We start from the raw sequence: 21455 nt of genomic DNA, 5'->3' as shown, positions 1-21455 counted from the left end.
ATAGTAAAAATGAAAACAAATTAAGATAAAATGATGCAACAGTAAAATGAAGCATCATATTGATGTCAGTTCACAAGCAAGGCAAATTGGTATGCTAGTAATCAATGCATGACATTTTCTTTTTGGAATATGATTTGAAAATTATGTGCATTTTTATATATTTTGGCCAAACTATGTTGAAAGTTGCGCACTGTTAATTCACACACTGAATAATTGTGTAATTATAATAGTTGAAAGTATTCCTGCAGTGTGGGAGGAAAAAATCCAACATAAAAGCTTGTAGTCGAGCCATACAGACAACTTAATGTATTTCTCAATAGGGCACACACAGAATACATTTTCCCAACTGTACTCAATCCAATTTTTAAATTCTTTTAAAAATTCAGAAAACTTAAAAAAGTTACTTTTGTCTCCAAAACCCATAATATTTTTGCATTATAACTCAAGACTACAAGAAATGTAATATAATATATACTGCGTATATAATGAATTAATGGTAATAACAATAATGCAATATGCAACAAAAGTTACTTATTGGACCATAAAGATGAGCAATAAGGCCATTAGGTGCCACAACTGATTGAAACTTGATAATATGAACACTTTTATGGCCATTATACATAACACGTTGATTTTCTCTGGGGCGATAGATAGGTCTCACTGTACCATCAACAATTCCCCAGCAGTTGTCTAAAGCACCGCCAACTCTAATAATCGCATTAGCATAATCTTGCAAATGATTTGGGTTAGGCCATGGTTGATTCAAATTCTTCAAAAGATGACCATGAATATTGTACAAATACTCAGTCACCTCTAACATTATCAAACACAACTCTGAAACAGAGCGACCAAAGCGAGGTATCATGTCGCAGAACCTAAACGGATAGGCAAAACGCCTAAGAGCAACGCAAAGACCTTCTATACCAGTTGCCACAGTTCTGCTTGGACAACAAAAACGATCTGGAATTCTTAAATTCTTTATTTGACATATACTTAAAGCGCTTGCCAAAACAGGTGTATCTTCCTTATGCACTCTAAAATCTGATCGGCACTCATTATTTGACATACACTGCAGTTGCGTCTCAACGTTTTCATTATCCCAGTACTTCAAAACCGGTGATTTCTTTGATGTGCTATAGTTAAAAAGTGCAAATTCTGATTCGTCTATAACATCGTTGATATATAAAGTCGAAGTGGCATCGGAAAGCGCCTTACTGCAAATAGCCATAATACTCGTACTCGCGTTTGTTATTTTTTTACATGCTAAAGTAACATTTTGACAATCGGACAACGACTACGAACCTCCTCGTGCCATTCCCTTACACGGTCAAATTTCGTACTCGTAGTCGTAATCGTAATCTTGCTAAAACTCCCTATTCATTCGTCCAAATACGTTATTGTGACTATATACAAAAAGATAGGAAAATTAAAAGTAGTATTTCTTATGTAACTTAAACTTCAAGATGCTTTTCGTTCTCTAAATACTCAAATATGTGTTGGCACTAGGCAGAAAGCGTGTTCATGGTTCCCGAAAACGAAGAGTTTAGTATTCATCTAAGTCTCATTCTCTTTGAAAGAGACCAACTTGCGTATTGAACTTCTTACCAATGATTGTGTTCGGGTTTTTTTTTGTGCAAACGCTGCTGATATCCCTAGACGACATTCATCGACGTGAAACTCGTTGGTACAGGGTCATTTCTTCACTCAGTCGTTTTTTTAACAAATCAAATGCTTTTTTTTGCCCATTTCTCCGTTTAAAAACTGGTAACTTAAATAATTACCTTAATTTCTTAGAGGATGCGGCAAATTTCTTCATAATTGAGTGCTTTCAAAAAGTGGAATGGTTGTGGAGTTGTTATTGCTGGAACTTTGCTTGGGCCTGGGTTTACACTGTCTTTTGATAATATTAGGCATTAGTAGAGACAATTGTCTTTACTGCATGTTTACTTCAATTTGTTAATGTAAATTCTTTCCCTTTGCAGCTTTAAGCAATAGTTCTTGTATTTGAAAGAATTTTATATGCAGTGCGGAGTTTGACTTTAAATGAAGATATGGTCTTCGCACTTTTGCTGGACAATCTAAGCAATTGTTTAATGAACCTGAAAAATTCAGGTGACTCAACGGGACTTGAACCCATGAGCTCTGCGGTGCCGGTGCATTGCTATGACTAACTGAGCTATGAAGTCACAGAGTAAAAGCAGGTCAATTTGTTGGGCTGATATTTTCCCGTGAAAGGAATGTCATATGAAAGAATGCTATATGCATTCACGGGAAAATACGAGACCAACAAATTGACCTTCACTCCACTGTGTAACTTCATAGTTTAGTTGGTTAGAGCACTGCACCGGCATCGCAGAGGTCATGGGTTCGAATCCCGTTAAGTCACCTGAATCTTTTAGGTTCATGAGACAATTGCTTAAATTGTCCAGCATATTGCGAAGATCATATCTTCATTTAAGTTCTGGTATTTGTTTGTATTTTTGTTAGTTTTCTCCTGTCATTAGTATGTCATCACTAACAATGTTCACCCCGTATGTATTGCTAAGGTCTTACTCTTGTTTTATTTTGGGAAACGTTTCCCGCTGATTTTTTGTGATAATTGAGTCTTTTGTATAAGTATAAGCCAACATGGGTTAAGAATATTGTAATATCTCTGCTGCTTTCATCGAGTTATTAGTGAAGGTATCCATGGTTCATATCTAGATCTGAAAATATTATTGCTCCATTGAGCTTATATAGTAGCTCATCTAAATTTGGCAGACTGTTTACTTTGGGGATGGCGTTGTTAGCTACTCTCATATCCACATTGTAAGGAATCGATTTGGTGTTCTTTGGTGTAATTACTGTTGGAGACACCCAGTTGTTTAATTTATCTATCATTCTATATCGTCCTCTTTTTCTAAATTTCTTAGCTCCTCTTCAACCTTTGGTCAAACGCTAAATTATATGCGTCTTTGTGGTTGGGGAACTGGTTTTATATCAGTGATGATGTCTCTAATTTCTTGAAATTAATCCCGGCTACCAAATTATGAAGAGTTTTCTCATGAAAGTATTCCATTAAACAAATGGTTTGCAATTAATGGCTGAAGTCCTAAATCATTATTGTTTCTGAATTCATTTGTAGTTTTTAACCTGCTAAACTCACGTGCAACTTATTGAGTAAAAAAACAGACCTAAAACTATACCACTCCAAAATTAACTGCTACATTGATGCATCAAAGTTTGAAACATTTACTATAGTATCGTGAGTGTGTTAGCATTAAATATTTTATTATTATAATGTATCAATTCAAGATGTATGGTAATGAACACACTTCAGTGCAAGTTTTATGCAGCATTCTTAAATATTTTTTTGTTGTTCCATTTTGGAAACATAGGGAAAAGATTGAAATAACAAAGAACTCTATTAAAATTGTTAGGAAAGATTACTTCAATATTTTGTCAAGACAAGATCAAATACAATAGTTGTAATAAAAGTAGTAAATCTTAAGCAAAGTGTTTACTCTTGGAGCTAAACGGAGGAGATATAAATGAAAAATTCTTTATCCATGGACTTCTATAACGACCATAGTTTAATATACAGTAAGCTGCTCAGGGCGTAAAATTTTTTCTTTATCATTAAATAAACTTCAACTTTTTACTTCTGCAGTTTGTTTACATGATAATATCAAATTAATGTTGTCGTAATTACACCGCATTCAAAACACATGCGCAAATTCTGCATATATTGTAAACAGTAAAAATATTAATAGCATGCCTGATACTAATGCGTGGTTGTATCACATATACATTTCAATCCTATATGAAACCTGGTGTGAGTCAAACTTCTTTTATTTGCATTCATACGACTTTTTAAAGTTTCACAAAAAAACATTGCTAAGTTGCTAACAGGAATCAGGGATGTATATAGCAGTAATATATATGCAACATCCACTTATTCGTAAATGACCAAATATCAAAAAATTGAAAACTAATAAAAGCCCACTGTGTGTTTCTCTACTCAGTCCATCGAAACTACATGTCTTGACTTGAACTGTATACGTATTCAACGAGCCGACACATAGTTTGACAAGCATTTTACAGCTCACAGTTTTTTTAAAAAATTTTGTCAAGGTAATAACGTATTTGCTGGAGAAACTTTTAGAAGTCTCTTTCTAGATTTTTCAATGCTTGGTCTATGCTTTCCATGAATATTTATGCAATGATTGTGGTAGGTTTTCAACAGTTTGCACGGATTTACTAGTTTTCTATTCATCAAATTTTTAAAAATCCATGCCAATCTGTATTCAGCTTTCATTAAGTTCATTGGATAATTCATCTCATTCAAAATATTTTGGTTGAAGTCATCTGCTTGTGGAAGAAGAACATAAGTATCGTGGGAAACAACTTTTCCAGTACCGCAATAACGGGGCTTGTTAAACATATCACAACGTTCTTCCCGTCTTCCATGCCGGGTTAACACATAAATAACTTTATATTTAAGGAATAAACTATGATTCAGTTTTTCAAAACCTTCTCCAAGGTAGATATCCATATTAGTAAGAACCACAATCCTATTTAGCAGATCATCTCGTATATATTGGAAAAAATCCTTGAAAGTCGGCATTGTTTCAATACGACCGACGTGTAACTTGTGTTTGTTGAATAAATCGAGCTCGATCAATCTCTTTTCTGCTTTTTCTTGATTGACAATAACATGAACACTTCCAATCATATAATGGTTAAGATTTCTTTGCAAAGTTTCTTCCAGCTCAATTTGCCTTTCTTGCATCCTCTCCATACTGTTTTCAGTTTGACTTTGATTCCAAGGTGGCTCGTACATTAAAGCATAGTTTGTAATAAGATGTATCTTTGTCTTATTTTCTTCAGTTTTAAGTAAAGGTGAACAATGTTTATCACAGTAAAACAATTTCTGTTGGAATCTAATTTTGTTCCAAGTCAACATCGTTGTTAACAACAAACCCACTACTATTAATCTTACGCAATTGCGAAACTTATAACTCATTGCCATTAAACAGGAATTAGAAGACCTACAGTAAAAAAAAAATACGTTAGAGATAACGTCAAACTTATAATATAAAATAACATCATAAAAATTAGAAAATTTCTTAATAAAGAAACTTACAACTAAATATGTAGAATTAGCATTTACACCAAAAAAATATGAAATACAAAAGACGCTGGAATGGTTTATCATTATCTGGCAAAATTAAGAAAATCTGTGTCTGGCAAATTTAGCCGAGTAGATCACTTTAACGACTAACTATTACTGATATAACGCTTGGTTGCATCTTCAATTTGTTTAAAATAATATAAAAAGGCAAAAACAGAAAGGACTAGATAAAAAAATCAAAAATTTTATTTTACAATAACATAAAGGAGTTTCAAAGATACAAGATTTAAAAATTCAAAAATTGACAAGATGATTCATGAACAATTAATGTCCAATCATACAAATTTTTTAATGAAGCATGATGTAAAAAACAATACATCGAAGTACTTATAACGCAGCAATTTTTAAACACATAAGTGATAAGAATATAAATATTTTGTATATGGGACCGATATATCTTTATGTTGAATAGCATTTTTTTGTTAGCGTTTTGGTGTTCTCGTTAATTGCTCTGAACATTTGGTTGTAGAAATAACTATTTAACATGAGTTTTTTTTTGAACACTTTAGAAAAAATTGTCAATTATTTGACTTATTTATCTTATTTTATTGCCATATATTTGCAAGAGTGCGAAATTCGTATCTAATATACAAAGTCTATTAAAAAACTAAGCATTTGAGAAAACCTCACAAGAAAAGTGATCAGTGGGCAAAATCTGCCAAAATTTTTTGCAAATAGAAAAGAATAAAATAATGACCATTTTTATAATAAGAATTGTGTTACTGACAAGCAAGGGCGTCGATAAATGTCAATACTGGGGGGGCAGAGTTTCGCTTTTCTTAGAATATAGAAAAACAAAACGTCCCTTTCATTTTTGAGGTATTAGTAAAGTTTCAATTATCATTGGCTAACATATATTCATTTTTAACCATAAAAAGAATTACTTTGAAAACTGATGCAAAGCACTTCGAAAACTTTCATTATGAAACATAGTAGTTTAGAGCGTTCATATGTATTATTTTCAATGACACAGATAATAGTTGAATCTTTAAATGTTTGTAAATGTAGATCGTCCAGGTTGGCATAGTCCTGAGGATTGTTATTGTTGTTGTTGACTGACGTTTCGACAACCTTAGCGGTAGCCATCTTCAGAGTCAAATGAGGAGTAAGCAACAGGTTAGCCGTATTTGTTATCTGGTTCTTACGTCATTGTATTGTGTGTACAGGAAATGTGTATTGTCATTGTGAATTAATGTTAAGTGAAATATTTTTATTTTTAGTTGTGATGTGTGATTTAGGTGTGGTGTTTTTAGTTAAAATGTGTGGGTGTCAATAGTGTATTGTCATTGTGAATTAGTGTGAAGTGTAATGTCTTTAGTTGATCGTTTGTTTGTATTGTAAATAAGGTAAATAAGCCGTTTGTAAGGTTCCGGTAATTGCTGTGATCTGTTCAGGGGGGTTTGTTCCAAGTTGGTATACCAACTTTCTAATGGAAGCCGTTGTCAATAGTCAGTACTCTAAGTAATGCCTTTTGCCGAGTCCCAGTCAATGTTGTGCTTTGTGATTCGGTGATGTTCGGCAATGTAATTAGTTTTGTCTTGTTTCTTAGTAGTTCGTTTGTGTTCAGTAAGTGTTATGTTTAAGTTCCTGCCAGTTTCCCCGATATAGGAGGCGTGGCAGTCGCAGCAGTTCATTTTGTAAACTGCACCTTGTCGTTCGTTGGGTTGTTCTTTATCCTTTATGTTCGTTAGTACTTGTCGTAACGTTGTGATTGGTTTCTGTGCGACACGCATGTTGTATGGTCGCAAGATACGCGAGATAGTCTCAGACGTACATTTGAAGTAAGGTATCGTTGCTGTTGTCACTCAGTTGTCCGTTTCGCTATGTTCGTTGGGTTTGTAAGTGTTGCGTTTGATAAAGTCGGAGTTATAGTTGTTTTTGTCAAAAACACGTTTGAGATAGTTGTTTTCGTTGTGTAGAGCGTCCGGTGAATCACATATGATTTGTGCACGTCTTGTTAATGTTCTGGTTGTGGTGGCTTTTTGGGATGTAGGGTTGTAAGATGATTGGTCTAGTAGTCGGTAAAAATCTTTATTGCTGTAAACCAGCAGTGATTTTTGTATATGTTTGATAAAACAAATATCTTTTTCCGAGATGCTTATTATTATTTTGACCAATCAAATGGTTGTGTTTATAATGTCTTCAGAAATCGTGCTGTAAAAATCTGTGATATCATAAGAAGGAAATGTATGGTTTGATTTGTTTGTAATAGTTTCTAAGTTGTTATATAATCAAAATATTTACATTAATGTACAACTTCAGCAGTCAAAATTTTAGCTTTGTTAACAATTTTACTTTTCTATTTATGCTTCATGCATATTCATACTAAATCATGCATATTCATGCTTCAATATCAATGCATGACACTTTCAAGTCATTGTCGGAGGGTTTCGTTTGATGCAGGATTTCTTTTTTAAGAACAATATTGAGTGCATTGTTATCTGTATAAAAATAGTGAAGAGAAAATGTGTTATTGCACTCTCTCAGATTGAACTACTTTTTCTAACATTCTACTTTAATGAGCCTTAATCATTAAAGTTCATCAAATGTAAACAGACTAAATGAGTTTTTTACACCAATATATTTATGTTTACTGACTTCAAAAATCTATGTATCTTATAAGTGTCACTATTCATGTGCTAGCAATTTCCTTCAGGCATCTATTTCCATATACGACCATGAAACTGCTTTTGCCTTTTATAGAAAGCATTTGCTGATATTTTCAAAAAGTGTAATTTAAAAATCGAGAAAAATAGTACTGTTTTTTACCTAACAAACATTACAAATTCGTTTAAGATTTTAGAAAAGGACAACGGTTTCTCTAGCAAACTGAGTGTGTGGGAAAATTGCTTCATTTGGAAAACTTGCTTGATGCTGTTTCACTTCTCAACTGATTATGCAACGAATTTTTCGCTTTGCTTTATTTGCTTATTAAAAGATTTGGCTTTTAAGAAGCAATTTGATGTATAAATAGCTTTCGTGCGTCAAGTAGAAGTCAACTAAATTAATCTTCAGACTTTGTCATTTCGTGGAAACTTTATTGCCGCCAGGTTTGTTCGCTGTGACGTACAAACGAGTACTGCACCCTAATTACTTTATATTATTTATTATAGCGTGCGATATACATGCAGAGATTTTACAAGTTTTCTAAGGGTAAAAATCAAATAATTTGTTTGAAATCAAATCAGAGTTCCTTTAATATATGTTATTCACGACGTGTTGTAAAGAGTTCTCATATATTACTTAATCAGACAAATGTTGGGTATGTACAATACAACCTTGTATACAATTCTTCTAAGTACATTAGAAATCGTGTTGCATTAGAGATAAAACTCAACTGTCAACTGAATTTTTTTATACAAATTATTACGATGCATATTCTTGATCTATTTTTACAATGACAATAAAAATATTATGTTTTTTTTAAGAAATCAACACGTCAATAAAAATTTAACAAGTATATATTAACTTTATCTCAACTCCTACCAAGCACTTAGAGACATGGCTTTATGTAAAATTTTGGTGTTCCAAACTAACGCTTATGTTTTCATACCCATCCAAGACAGCAGGAATATCAAGCTCTCTTAAATAACTCTCTTAGCTGTCTGGCTGCTAGTCTGCATAACCATCTGGTAGCACAAATTGACTTGATGACAGTGGGATGAAAATTGTCATTGTCTGTTGATTTACAAATTTTCAAGAATATCGCTTAGTATTTGCCAGATCTCTTCATAAGCACACCTAGCTCATTTAACCAATGCAAAGAATCTTGAATTAACTGACAGGATGTTACAGCATGTTGCATTAAAAGATTGGAAGCATGCGATCCGCAGTGAAAAAAGAATGCTAGAGGTTGTTCTTCTTGCACCCTAGCCTTACATCCAGAATAACAACTACTCATGTTTGCTGCCCCATCATATGTTTGAGCAGTCATGTTGCGCATGAGTAATCAAAATCGAGCTAGGACATCAAAGACCGTACGAGAAAAAACGTCACCGGTAGTACTAGGAACATCATACAGACCAATAAAAATCTCTTGTACATTAAGATCTGAGTCCACGTGCCTCACAAAAAAGGACTCTAGCTCTTGACCCTTTAAATTCTGTGTTCCACCAGCAATTACAGCGTAAAATTCATCCTGTTTTACTAACAACTTTCTATATAATTTGGTGACTTAACATTTCAATCATGTCGTTCTGTGCGCAAGATAAAGTAAAATTTGTTTTTTTCTCAAATATGTCTGCAAATGAGAACATCTTCCGTTCTAAGCTTTAAGATCTGTACATAGCTTCCATCACTTTAATCGTGGTCACGAAATGTGAAGCCTTGTCGCAGTAAATATTTTACTGAAGTGAACAACTTCAAAAGGCAGCTCTTGCTATTGCTTGTTCCTTTTGTTTCTGCGTTTGTATTTGGACACTTACCGATGGCCTTTTCGACGCTGCAATTTCATTGACTGCCGAGATGTGTGTATGGAATAATGTGCAACTTAAACTTTTCAATTGCCTTCTTCCATTTGTTGAATCCTACTGAAATGAATGTTAGATCTTTGTAATGGCAAAATTTATTATTCTTCTAGCTTTTGAACAGTGGAAACACATAATTTTTTTCAACTCGGTATCATAATAAATCATTCAAATACTTTATAGAACTTTGACTGAAAAAGAAATGTTCGCGTTGATAATTTTTGAGCAGGGATAAAAGAAACTTTTGCATAGTTAAGCTTTTCTAAATTCAGGATAATGTTACAATTTGTAGCATATGGACTCGAAGTCGAAATTGTTTCAGGTGAGCATTTATTAATTGAGAGAATATCGCTAGAACAGGAAGGTTGCTGTTCATTGTGTAGCGGAGATCGAGATATAGCCTCACAAGATATCTCTAGACTTTCCATTTCATCGATTATAATTCTAATTGATTAGTACTACTATCAGATGATGCATATTCTCCCAGAGTACAGGTTTTCTCAACTTGGTCTTTAAAGAATCCTTCAATTACCGATATTTTGGATCGTTTCGAAGGCTTTGGGGTGTGTTTTTTTTCTACGCACGACGAAGAAGTTTTTGTTGTTGTTCACTGACGTTTCGACAACCTTAGCGGTAGTCATCTTCAGAGTCAAATGGGGAATAAACGTCAAGTTAGCCGTATTCTTTATCTGGTTCTTAGGTCATTCTATTATGTGTACAGGAAATGTGTGGGTGTCAATTCTGTAATGTCATTGTGAATTAGTGTGAAGTCTAATGTTTTTAGTTTATCATTTGTTTGTATAGTGCATAAGTCGTTTGTAAGGTGCAGGTAATTACTGTGATCTGTTCAGGGGGGGTTTGTTCCAAGTTGGTATACCTACTTTCTAATGTAAGCCGTTGTCTATAGTCAGAATTGTATGTAATGCATTTTGCCGAGTCCCAGTGAATGTTGTGCTTTGTGACTCGGTGATGTTTGGCAATGTGATTAGTTTTTTCTTGTTTCTTTGTTCTTCGTTTGTGTCCAGTAAGTCTTGGAACAAACCTTGGAGCATTCTCGGCTATGATTGGTAAACCATCTGGAGAGAATTCTCCATATCTGTAGGTTATGACGTAATAACCTACAGATAATTGTTTCTACAAATATGGCCGCCATTAAAAGCTGGTTTTAAAAACAAATCAAACAACAGCGATATTTGCCACAGTTTGAAAGAAAGATGTGAAAGCTTTTAAAGGAAAAGGCTGTGGGAAACACTAAAAAAGCGAGAAGCTGCCTTTGAACACATTTACAAAATATTTAAAGTGCTTATATTACGAATTTTAGCCCCCCTTTTTTATGAGCTTAATTGAAAGACCTTGTTTCAGCGATTTTAAATCTGCAATTATAATTGAAATTGGATTGGTGAAAGTGATTTTACGGACGTTCTAATTCACGATTTTCAGCATTTTTTTTGCGAACTTTTTAATCGGTATGCTAATGACTTGTGACGTAGAAAGTTGAACACATATATCAACATGGCGTATTCTACTAGAAATCTTACTAAGAAACGCGGAGGAAAACGCTGTGTTGCAGGCGGATCTAATCAAATTAGTTGCGCCAATGATTCAAAAACCGAAGGAATGTCGATGCATCTGTTTCCTAAAAAAGAAACAGAGCCGCAAAGACATAGAAAATGGGTAAATTTTGTGCGTAAACATAGACCGGGTTTGAGGCTTCCTCTACCTCGTGTCTGTGTTCTGCGCATTTTGAACATTCTTGTTTTGACCTTAATTTGAGCGCGCAAGTCAAGCTCAAAAGAAGGTTGAAGAAAGATGCTATCCCAACCATTGACGTGGCTGGGATTCCTGAACCATTACAGGACGAAATAATCAATCGAAAGAGAAGACAACTAAGTTTACGCTTGTTTATGTAAATTTTTCTTTTGTCATATGTAAATTTGATATACGTTTTGTAGATTATTCGACATACTCTCTATAAGCCATCGCTGAAGGAAACATGTTTTCTCGATGAGGAAGTACCATCTTCTAGTGATGGAGCTGAGCATGTTGAAGTATGCACTTGGAAGCGAACGATCCGCCATTTGAAGAAGAACTACATGCAGTTGGTGAAGATATTTGTGAATCCCAGTCTCCATGTAAATAGTGCCATCGTCTTAAGAAAAAACTTACATCTTTACAAAAGACTTTAAGCTGCTATAAAAAGACAAAAGCATCTTAGAAAAAAAAGGCCCAGAAGTTGCAAAATGAATATCGAAGCAAAATCAGGGAAAATCGTAATACATCCGTGGTGACCAGCATTAATATAGACGATGGAATGCAGGGGAGTGCTGAAGAGCTTTTCGAAGGAAAATCATACATGGACTACTCCTCTTTTGAAGATTCTAGTCAGAGTGAAGATTTAGATGAAGATACCACAAGTAATACAGTCAAGTATTTTATCTTATAAAGAATTAGATCTCTGTTGTATTTCATAATAATGAATTTTCTTAATCGTGTTACAGAATTGATGAAGGAGCAAGCTCGCACGAACAACCTATGTTCATGGTATTTTACATCTCATTGGTTGAGTTATTTGAAAAATTTTGCTTTAACATTCAAGGCTGAAAATCCAAAAGTGCACATTAAAAACATTGGTTCGATGGCCATTGTAGAGCAAAATTGCGGTAAATGTGTTGAAAAGAACTTTATGTGGTAAACACAAGCAGGTAAAGGCCGAGTATTCTCCCATCCTATAGACTCACAAAACCATCGCATCAACCATCTGTATGCCACAGCTCTCAAGTACCTGAAGTAAATAAAAAGGTTGGACTAATTATTGTTGATGAAACAATGTTGATGATAACATTGTTTCTCATCCAATTTACAATCTTACATATTTAATGATTGTGATGCTTGGCGGCGATAAGCACGTCCATTCTTATCTCTCAATAGTGGCCCGACGTTTTCAAGGACAGCCTCATGAACTAAAGGCCCAAATTTGGCATGCTGTGTTATGCATGATATTTTCTCAATGCTGCCATCGAATGTCATTTTCTGCAATGCTGGTCCTATTTCTTTACAGCATCTGTACTCTAATGCGCCTTCTAACAAATCCGTATGACAGCATTGACAATTACACCTGAAACGTGGGAGCATTGTGGTTTATAAAATAACTTTATGTATATTACAAACAGGAGAAAACAAAAACTTACCATTCACCGAGTGGAATTACGCCATCACTTCGTTGTTCTAATGTTGCAGAGAGAATTCCATCGGGATGATCTGGAGTATGCATTTCATCACCATCTCCTGCGAGCGGCTCATCGTCATATGCGAAGTCGTTTAAATGCTCGACATAACCCACGGATTCCGAGCTCGAATCAGATACGCATTCAGACATCGAATTCGAATTATCTGAGCACTGATTTGAGGCCATACTTATCGGAAAACTTGTTTTTTAATATTTTATTGAAAATACTGTCATTATTTGTTTTTAAGGCAAGAAAAACGAGAACAAAATCACCTCCTATAATATAATATTATATTGACGGAAACAGACGTGTTCAACTATCTACGTCACAAGTATCAATAAAAATTCGTAAAAAATTCGCAAATAGTACTCGACTTTGGAGGCAAAATTAAGGAGCTTATATTTATCTGTTTAAGTCCAGCGACATGTCATAGTTTTTCAAATAATTCAAATTTTCAATTAGGCTCATAGAAAGGGGTAAAATTCGTAATATAAGCACTTTAAACGAGACGAACTTGAAAAAACCGTCTGACAAAAAAAAAAAATTAGCGAAGGTTTAAAAAAGGTTTTATATTGATATGCTTTGATAATACTTCATTGAATATTAAAACAATTATTAAACTCGTGTTTCGCATGATATCAAGAACTATTCAGACCTTGGTCAATGTTATCCGCCTTAGCTTCGCTGCGAAAGAGAACAATGACATCGGTCTGAATAATTCTTGATATCATGACCAACCTTATCCGATAGTTGCTAAATATAGCAGCACTATTTAACCGTACGGTGTCTGCCATTTGAAGAGAGACCTCAGAAAGTTTTTCAAATGTGGAAACGACAGAATTTGCATGTCATTTAGATAAAAAAGGAAGTTCGTCAATGCTACACAATTCAAATACGTAAATACAAAGTTAAATAGCGTTTGTGTAACATCAACTTGGCATATTAGTACTTTCAATAAATTCACTTCATTACTATCATTTGCGTTCAAGCATTGAATGCAAGAAATTTTTCACGATGTTTCCATGTCTAAAACGTTACGCTTCCTTCCTTTTACTGCATGTTGTACTCGGGAATTGGCACGTTTTTTTAAAAAATATGTCAACGGTTAACAAGCCCATTAAACAAGTTTTCCTTGGAAAAACAACATCTTTGCATGTTTGTGTAACACGCTTATTTTCTAAAATGCCCATACGTACATAAAACTTATTATGGAGATAAGGTTCATTCGATCCAAAAAATAGTTTGACTTATTCAAATTTATACATAAATATTCGCTAAGACAGTTGTGAAGTTATGGAGGGAGTTGACACCCAATGTGCGCAACTGCAATATAGAGACGATAGAAATAACTTTGTAACCATGAGGGACGAATCTGATCTACAAGACGATATGCGCTGGTTAACAGCAGTACCAAATTCTAATGAGATTTTTAGAATGTGTGTACGAATTCACGAAGAGACAACACCATGTAGCAAGTAACGCAGAAGTTCATCACTAACGTCAACAGAATAGATAGGAGAATCTTACTTTTTTCTGCTGCGTCCACACTTTCTTTACTGTAGTTGTACCAGGTAGAACAAACTTTAACAGCGCCAGAGACTGTAGTGCATGTCTCTACAGGAACGAACCGCGGCTAAATTATGCAATAAACGTCAAGAAAACGTCACGTTTCAGACTGGAAATATCGTGAAAAATTTTTCGCACTCAACCCTTTAACCAAAGTGTAGTATGCATTATGTAAAGCGAAAGTCAACAGCATGAGCCGGATTGCTAAAGTATTTAGCGAACATTCATTAACGTCTTTGGAAGTGCAATAGCATAATTATAACTGTCAAGATAGCATTGCTATTTATCGGAACAGTGTCTGCCATTTCAAGATAGACTTTACAAATGTGCGAACTAAAAGATAGACTTTTTCAAATGTGCGAACTAAAATTTCTCCATCTTTACCGTGTTTACGTCTTTTTCTCTGGTTTACGAGTTTAAGGAAACTGATAAAATCTAGTTTAATTACCAGTAAAATAGAGAAGACCACTTTCGCAATTTCACTTTTATACACTTAAAAAAGTATGAAATTAAAAGAAAGAATATTGAGGTTAATCATACAATTGCAAACATTTATATTGTTATTGACATTTTATAGAATTTTAATGTTATTTGTTATTATACTATTGTACATTCCGAGACGTTAATGAATGCTCAATAAGTGCTTTCGAATTTGACTCACGCTGTTGACTTTCGCTATACAGAATGACTAATCAAGGAATTCTATTGAAAGTACTCATCTGGCATTTTGAACGATACGCAACTGCTATTGAATTTTATCTATACGTATTTCAATTAGGTAATGCGTTAAAGTGCTACTGAAGTGAAATTTTGGGTATTGATTTTTTTCTATAATCAAATAGTTCTATCTTTCCTGATCATTTGGTATAATTTTTATGCATATTGAAGCACGGGATCATCAATAAATTTTTGCTCAAATTTGGGTTACGCGTGGGAATTTTTACTACTGAAATATTATACGGATGTGACGTAATTAAAAGGACGGAAGTCGAAGTATGAGCATTGATTTACTAGTATTTTGTTAGATTTTTAACACATATACACAATAAAATATGAGTTCTTCAAGCAGTGAAAGCAAACGCAGTTCGGATACTGAAAACTCGGATATGGCAAATGAAAATTTACTTTCGAATTCCAGCGATGAGGATACAATTGTGACTAATTCAGTTGTAAATCCTTACGAAAATGAACCTCTTGCAAACGCAGTAGGAGAAAATTTTGTGTCGGTCGAAGAAGACGCAGATGGCTTAGAACCTCGAACATTGGAAGCGAGGTTCGAAGGAACCGTTCAGTTAGATAAGTGGTAAGTTGATAAATGTTATTAGAACTCTAGAAGAAATTAAACCATGAATTAAACATGATATTTTGTCCTTATGTCGTGGTGCATAAATATGATAACAACCACTTTTTTATAGGTGTGCATGTAGCTTGTGTCGTACTCAACTGCTGACAGATGCCATTGAATACCGTTTTTTGTCAAGAGGTTGGGCCTACTTTACATAAACTGGTATTCGATGGTAGCATTGAAAAAATTAGCTGTGTTACTCTTCACGAAGAGTACACGATTATGACACATGCTACAGTCTTGAAGAATGTTGGCTCACTTCTAAGAGACCAAGATGGAAGGTCATACAAGCGTCGTAGAATACATGAAAATGAGTTAGTACATTTTGATTTCTAATTTTGTTTTGTAACGAATGATTAATATCTTGCCATGTATCTCTACTTTTACCTTTATGTGGTTCATTATTGTGCTGTGATGCTTCACAATTTTGTTGTGTGAAGTCAAAATAAATAATCAAATAGAAATTACTATTTTGAATTTCTCATAGATACTTGAGAGCAGTTGCATACCGTTGGGTCATTCGATGGCTGTGTGGATGCCTTGGTTGGGAAAATTCTAGACCATTACCTGCATGTATCTACACAGACATCCGAAAACGATTTCCATTACGAAATCCCCTAGGCCAAGAACTTGCTGGCTACAAGTCAGCACAGGAAAGAAACTGATAGAAGTAGGAAACATTTTTTGTAGCATAGTATATTATTTTATAACTAACTTTAAAGTTGGCCTGCTAAGAATATTTGTCAAGTAATTCTTGTGGACAATGACCTTTTGGATGTCCTTTCATTGGCTGTCCACAATTTTTGCATAAGCGCGTTTTTTTTTTGATCTGAAGGACCTGTTGAAGCAGCTTGTTTTTCTTTGTCTAAACCTTTTGCTTGCAGTACATCTTGCTGTTGATCTATAAATAACAATTTAATGTGTTTACTTTTAGAATGCACTGGCCATACCTATTATACATGGTAGCATGAAGAACTTACATGTGGGAAACAATGGTGTTGAACATAGTTGTTTCCTATCCAAATGCCGTTGGATTGCCTCAGTTTTGGAAATTCGATCCGAGAAAGTTTTGTTTAAGGCTTCTGGGACTTTTTCCTTATACTTCTTAAATATGTTGTCAATGGATTCCTCACAACTAAGAACCATGACATTTTTCATTTCATTAACATAGTCTGGAAAAATGACAAGTGGTTAGATGTGTAAGTCAAGAGTACCAATGCATACATGCTAAACTTACAATATGATGGTTCTGAAGAAACAGTTCTTACTACTTCATCCCCTGATTTAACTTTTGGGTATGTCACAGAATAATATGGTGTCCCATTTTTTGTTTTTTTTGGCTGTCTGTGAAGGTTTTCATTAAAATAAAGTACTGCCAGTACGTGCCAAAACACAACAAACCATTTACTATGTATTTTTTTTTTCTTGACTAGGAACAAGTAAAAAAGCCTTGGCAGATAGAGACCTGCAATATGTACCAAGCCAAGAAAAGTGGGTCATCTTTGGATGCCAACCATTTAATGTTGAATGAAAACCTTCGCGACAACTAGTTTGAGCTTCTGAAGATAGTTTTTCAACATCTTTGAGAACAGATTTTTTCAACAGAATGGAGGAAAGTCGCTGATATGATTTAGTTCCTTAAAAAGAATACAATCCCATCTGAAAAGTGGTAAATAACATTTTAGACATTTTAACAATCTCAATTCTGTCTTGCTGCCTAAATGTGTGCATGCTCATACCAACTTGAAGCCATAGACGTTTATCTAGCTCTCCATGAGCACATTTAGGAAACAACTCATCTGGATTGTTTTCATGCTTGTTTGTAATGTGCCTAGCAATGGATTTCCGTTTTGCCAAAATCATATCTCCATATCTCATCTTAGTAGACATAGCCGACCAATATAAGTGGTTGCGGATACCTTTAATCCAAAACACCAGCAACTCACAGCCTTTTTCTTTACTAGCCTTTAATATTGTTTTGGAAAGTCCTTTGCAAACATGCCACAAATCATTGAAGTGCTGGGTTTCCTTCTCAGATGTTCGAATCCACTTTGCAATCCCTTTGTGACGATCGCTGATAAATATTGGAATTTGTAGTCACTAGCTTGAAGAAACTTGAAGCATCTTTGAGCTCCATCTAACTCCATGGCATTGCTACTACCAGACTGATTTGACTATACGAAAGGTAATGAAGTTTATGTAAAAACTATAATATTATTTTTGAGGTCTTGTTCAAGTAAAATGAACTGATTATCTTAAATGTACATGAAAATATTTGTTTATTAGTTGAAAAAAATATTATGACTACCTGTCTGATGTCAAAATGAACTATTTTGGAAATACTGTTACAAAACATGGAGTAAGAACAGTACTTAGCACTGTGGCCCATCGAACCAAATCTGCCATCACCAGACCAAGTAGCATTTTCTACATTTTTCACATTTTCAATCAGGGCTTTTTGATACTTCTCCCAGTGCAATAACACTGAGGGGACCAGGAACTTGTTTCGATGTGAATAATACGCTCTGCTGGTGATTGAACAAAAGTCCAAATGCTTGAATAGTAAAAACACTTTACTTATGCTGACACCTGACATCAGAATGGCAAAACTTGTCATGAGATTTCCAGCCGCGTGCCTTCCCAATACATATGGCTGACTGTTTCATTGAAAATTTCTAGTTGGTCCACAAATAGAACAACATTGAGTTACAACAGCCATTGAGCCTTTCTTTTTGATTTCCATCTGAGGATTTGGACTTTTGCGATTGAAGCAAAACATGCTGAACAGTGATATGAGCATGCCATAAAAGACAAGAATTTGGGTTCGTCACATGGCAGGGTACCAGGTTCCATGCTAAACAGAATTAAGCACATACTCATACAAGTTGAACTTCGTTTTCTACGACATTTATGCTATAACTCACCTAACTGTTTTTCGACTGGGAATCTTCAGCTTCATCTTGTGATGAAAACTGTTCGTCTTCATATTGCCAATCCATATCTGTAATGTCAGGATCACCAATAATATCCTGGACATCGCCGATATTAAAAAATTCATTTGGCTCATTACTGGATTGAGAACCGTCACTTTCAGTATCGGAATCATCACTTTCCTAAAACGTAGAATAGGTAACAGTGCGTAAATTTCCAATGGTCGATGACAAACGTTGTATAAAATGTATTTACACCAACGGGTCAAGTTCTGACTATTTCGTAAAGAACCTGTTATTTCAAAAAAAAAAATTTTATACAAAGCACCTTATTCTCAATACATTTGTTTACCACCTATTTCAAGAAGTAAATACGTACCATGATTAAACTGTTGCTCAGCCTTTTTTTTGATTTTTTTCACCAACTGAGTTTCTTTTGTAGTTTTGTAACTTTTTCTGCAAGTATCTCGCATCTACTGCACATTTCAACTTGCTCTTGTTTTGGCAGCGGTTCTGGTGAATCCTCTCTAACTGGTTCACTATCATCGCTTTCTGTCGTGTTACACTCGTCAGAATTCCCTTCATCATCAGCATGTTTAACAGCGGGTTCAACATCTTTTACACTTCGTGTTACTTCACGCAACACCTGTTGAAGATAATAAGACACATTTACATGCATTTCCAAGTTGTGCATACAAACTTGTGTAATTTAACTTGTATAATTTTGTACTTACAACTCTGCGGTCGCAATTGCTCTTATCACCTTGGATTGAAATGCCTTTTACAGAGTCTATGGTTGGAACAGCATCAGAGCGCAATTATCGTCTCATGTTTAGTGATTTTGCAACTGTTGCGTTCACGATGAATGCAGAATCTGCGAAATGCATTGAACATAGCACAGAGTACTGCTGAGGAACGAATTTTGGCCTATGTCTCCAAACAAATTTTGTCCATTTACTCAGCCTCTCCTTGTCATTCATGGGGAAACGATGTACTGAGACACCGTCTGTGTGTTGACTGTTTGTACAACTTTTTCCGTTGGGCCAACCAGCAACACAATATTGTCCTCCTCGACGATTTTTTGCAGAATTTTGCCTACTCGCCATATTTTAACTTGCGGTGTATCGTTACGTCTGACTAACTTAATAAAAAATTATTCTCCTTATATTATGTGCGTTGCGATAATATTGCATGGGTTTTAAAACCACAGACTACGTCAAGGATGCGACACCCATATGATAAGAAAGATAAGTCTAATCCAGAAGTTTATAAAAGTAGTATACATTGGATGATTGGAAATAAGCGCGTTACAGTTAGTTTCTGATAACATTGCATGTGTGTTAAAACCGCAGACTTCGTCAAGGATGCTGTACCCAGTTTATTCAGAAATATAAGTTAATTCAAGAAGTTTATAAAACTCTAATCGATTGTAAATGTTGCTTACCTATGCGTGTTGCTCATTTGTCACTAAATATACGAAAGTTTTGCGAAGAGAAGTTATAAAATATGTAAAATTCCAGTTGGAAATATGCTTGTTCGTATATAATTTTTATATACTAAGAGCTTTAAAATTGAACTTCCGTCCTTTAAATGACGTCACGCGCTCAAAGTCAAATTCCCATCAAAACAAGCAAATATGCCATGTTTGAACGCAAAGTTCGATGCGTTCCCATCGACTAAATTCAGTGGGCAATAGCTCAAAATGATCAGTAAAATACAGAGAAAACGTTTGCATCGAAAAACGAAATATGAAAATTTCACTTCAGATGACGTGCATGCAAATGCTGTAAATATTCCAATATCTTTATTCACAGATTATATAACATGTAATGCTATCAATTCATCCGAAATTGTTCGCATTCCTTCAACAAACAGTATTGACAAATTCTAAAAAGTGTACTGCTCAAATTTGGATTGCTTACATACGCGATACGATTAGACAAGTGTAGCATGACGATTAACGTTGGACGCAACTTAGTATCAATTGTTTATTTATTTAATATATCACCGTAATAATCATAATTCGCCCGTATCGTTGTTGTTTTGCATGAAATTTATCGCATTTAGTAAAGGATATATGTTTTTGAGACATTCTAAAACGTACAAGTTTCACAAAAGAAAATGAAGCATAATTTAATGTATTAGTGATTTTGTTTGTTTATAGTAATGACATTACTATATACTGTAATATCGACACTTACACTCTTCGACAAAATTGTCTTTAGCCTTTAGGAACTCGTACAGCTTCAAGATGGTTTATTCTTTAATATAGTCAACGTAGTCTGTAATTTGTTAATTCTTCGATAAATACAACCACAATGCACAAATGCACACGTCACCAAAGTTATTGTAAATTATACACCTATAAAAAAGATGCGCTGAGCGTACACAGGGTAGCTTTATTTTACTCCGGTCGGCACTTAATTATGGTGACTTTCAGAGCCTTCTTTTTGTAAGAGTTCAGACTAGTAAACTGTAATGCAGTCAGGGGCGGATCTAGAGTATGTCAAATCCGTCGCGCGACTGATGTTTGAAATTCAAAAATTACCTATTCATATTAATTAAAAATTCGTTAATTATTCTTATTTTCTTATCGCATTTACTTCGTGATAAAAATCCCGCATTATTTATTATTGAAAACTAATGACTAATCAATGAATATCTCGTTGGTAACCAGATCAGTTGAATTTTAATTGACCTGGAATAACCGACTGATAAGCGGGGTGGCTTGACTGGTTCGACGGATAA

The 21455-nt window shown here is 34.6% G+C and overlaps 2 protein-coding genes and 1 long non-coding RNA gene across 5 annotated transcripts; 1 reads left to right on the top strand and 2 right to left on the bottom strand.

The window, feature by feature from the left end:
- Positions 1-3412: 3412 nt before the first annotated feature.
- LOC124457686 lies at positions 3413-21045 on the bottom strand. Of its 3 annotated transcripts, XM_047007892.1 has the most exons (3): positions 20909-21045; positions 14394-14499; positions 3413-5030 (listed from the first exon to the last, which is right to left on the bottom strand). In XM_047007892.1, exon 3 carries the CDS (start codon positions 5009-5011, stop codon positions 4109-4111), a length of 903 nt encoding a protein of 300 aa, XP_046863848.1. In that variant the 5' UTR covers positions 5012-5030; positions 14394-14499; positions 20909-21045; the 3' UTR covers positions 3413-4108. The 3 variants fall into 3 exon arrangements, with proteins under 3 accessions (XP_046863848.1, XP_046863847.1, XP_046863846.1); XM_047007891.1 differs by lacking the exon at positions 14394-14499; XM_047007890.1 differs by lacking the exons at positions 14394-14499; positions 20909-21045 and adding an exon at positions 9598-9696.
- On the top strand, positions 15912-16528 carry LOC124457689. The gene is made up of 2 exons (XR_006952731.1): positions 15912-16091; positions 16265-16528. It is a non-coding gene; the product is annotated as an uncharacterized LOC124457689 (long non-coding RNA).
- On the bottom strand, positions 16101-17013 carry LOC124457687. The gene is made up of 2 exons (XM_047007893.1): positions 16758-17013; positions 16101-16678 (listed from the first exon to the last, which is right to left on the bottom strand). The coding sequence occupies exons 1-2, from the start codon at positions 16933-16935 to the stop codon at positions 16521-16523; spliced, it is 336 nt and encodes a 111-aa protein (XP_046863849.1). The 5' UTR covers positions 16936-17013; the 3' UTR covers positions 16101-16520.
- Positions 21046-21455: the final 410 nt, after the last annotated feature.

Source organism: Xenia sp. Carnegie-2017, unplaced genomic scaffold, assembly GCF_021976095.1.
Source record: "Xenia sp. Carnegie-2017 unplaced genomic scaffold, XeniaSp_v1 HiC_scaffold_6, whole genome shotgun sequence".
In the NCBI taxonomy this organism is placed as follows: Eukaryota; Metazoa; Cnidaria; class Anthozoa; order Malacalcyonacea; family Xeniidae; genus Xenia; species Xenia sp. Carnegie-2017.
This window is presented reverse-complemented; position numbering and strand designations above follow the sequence as displayed.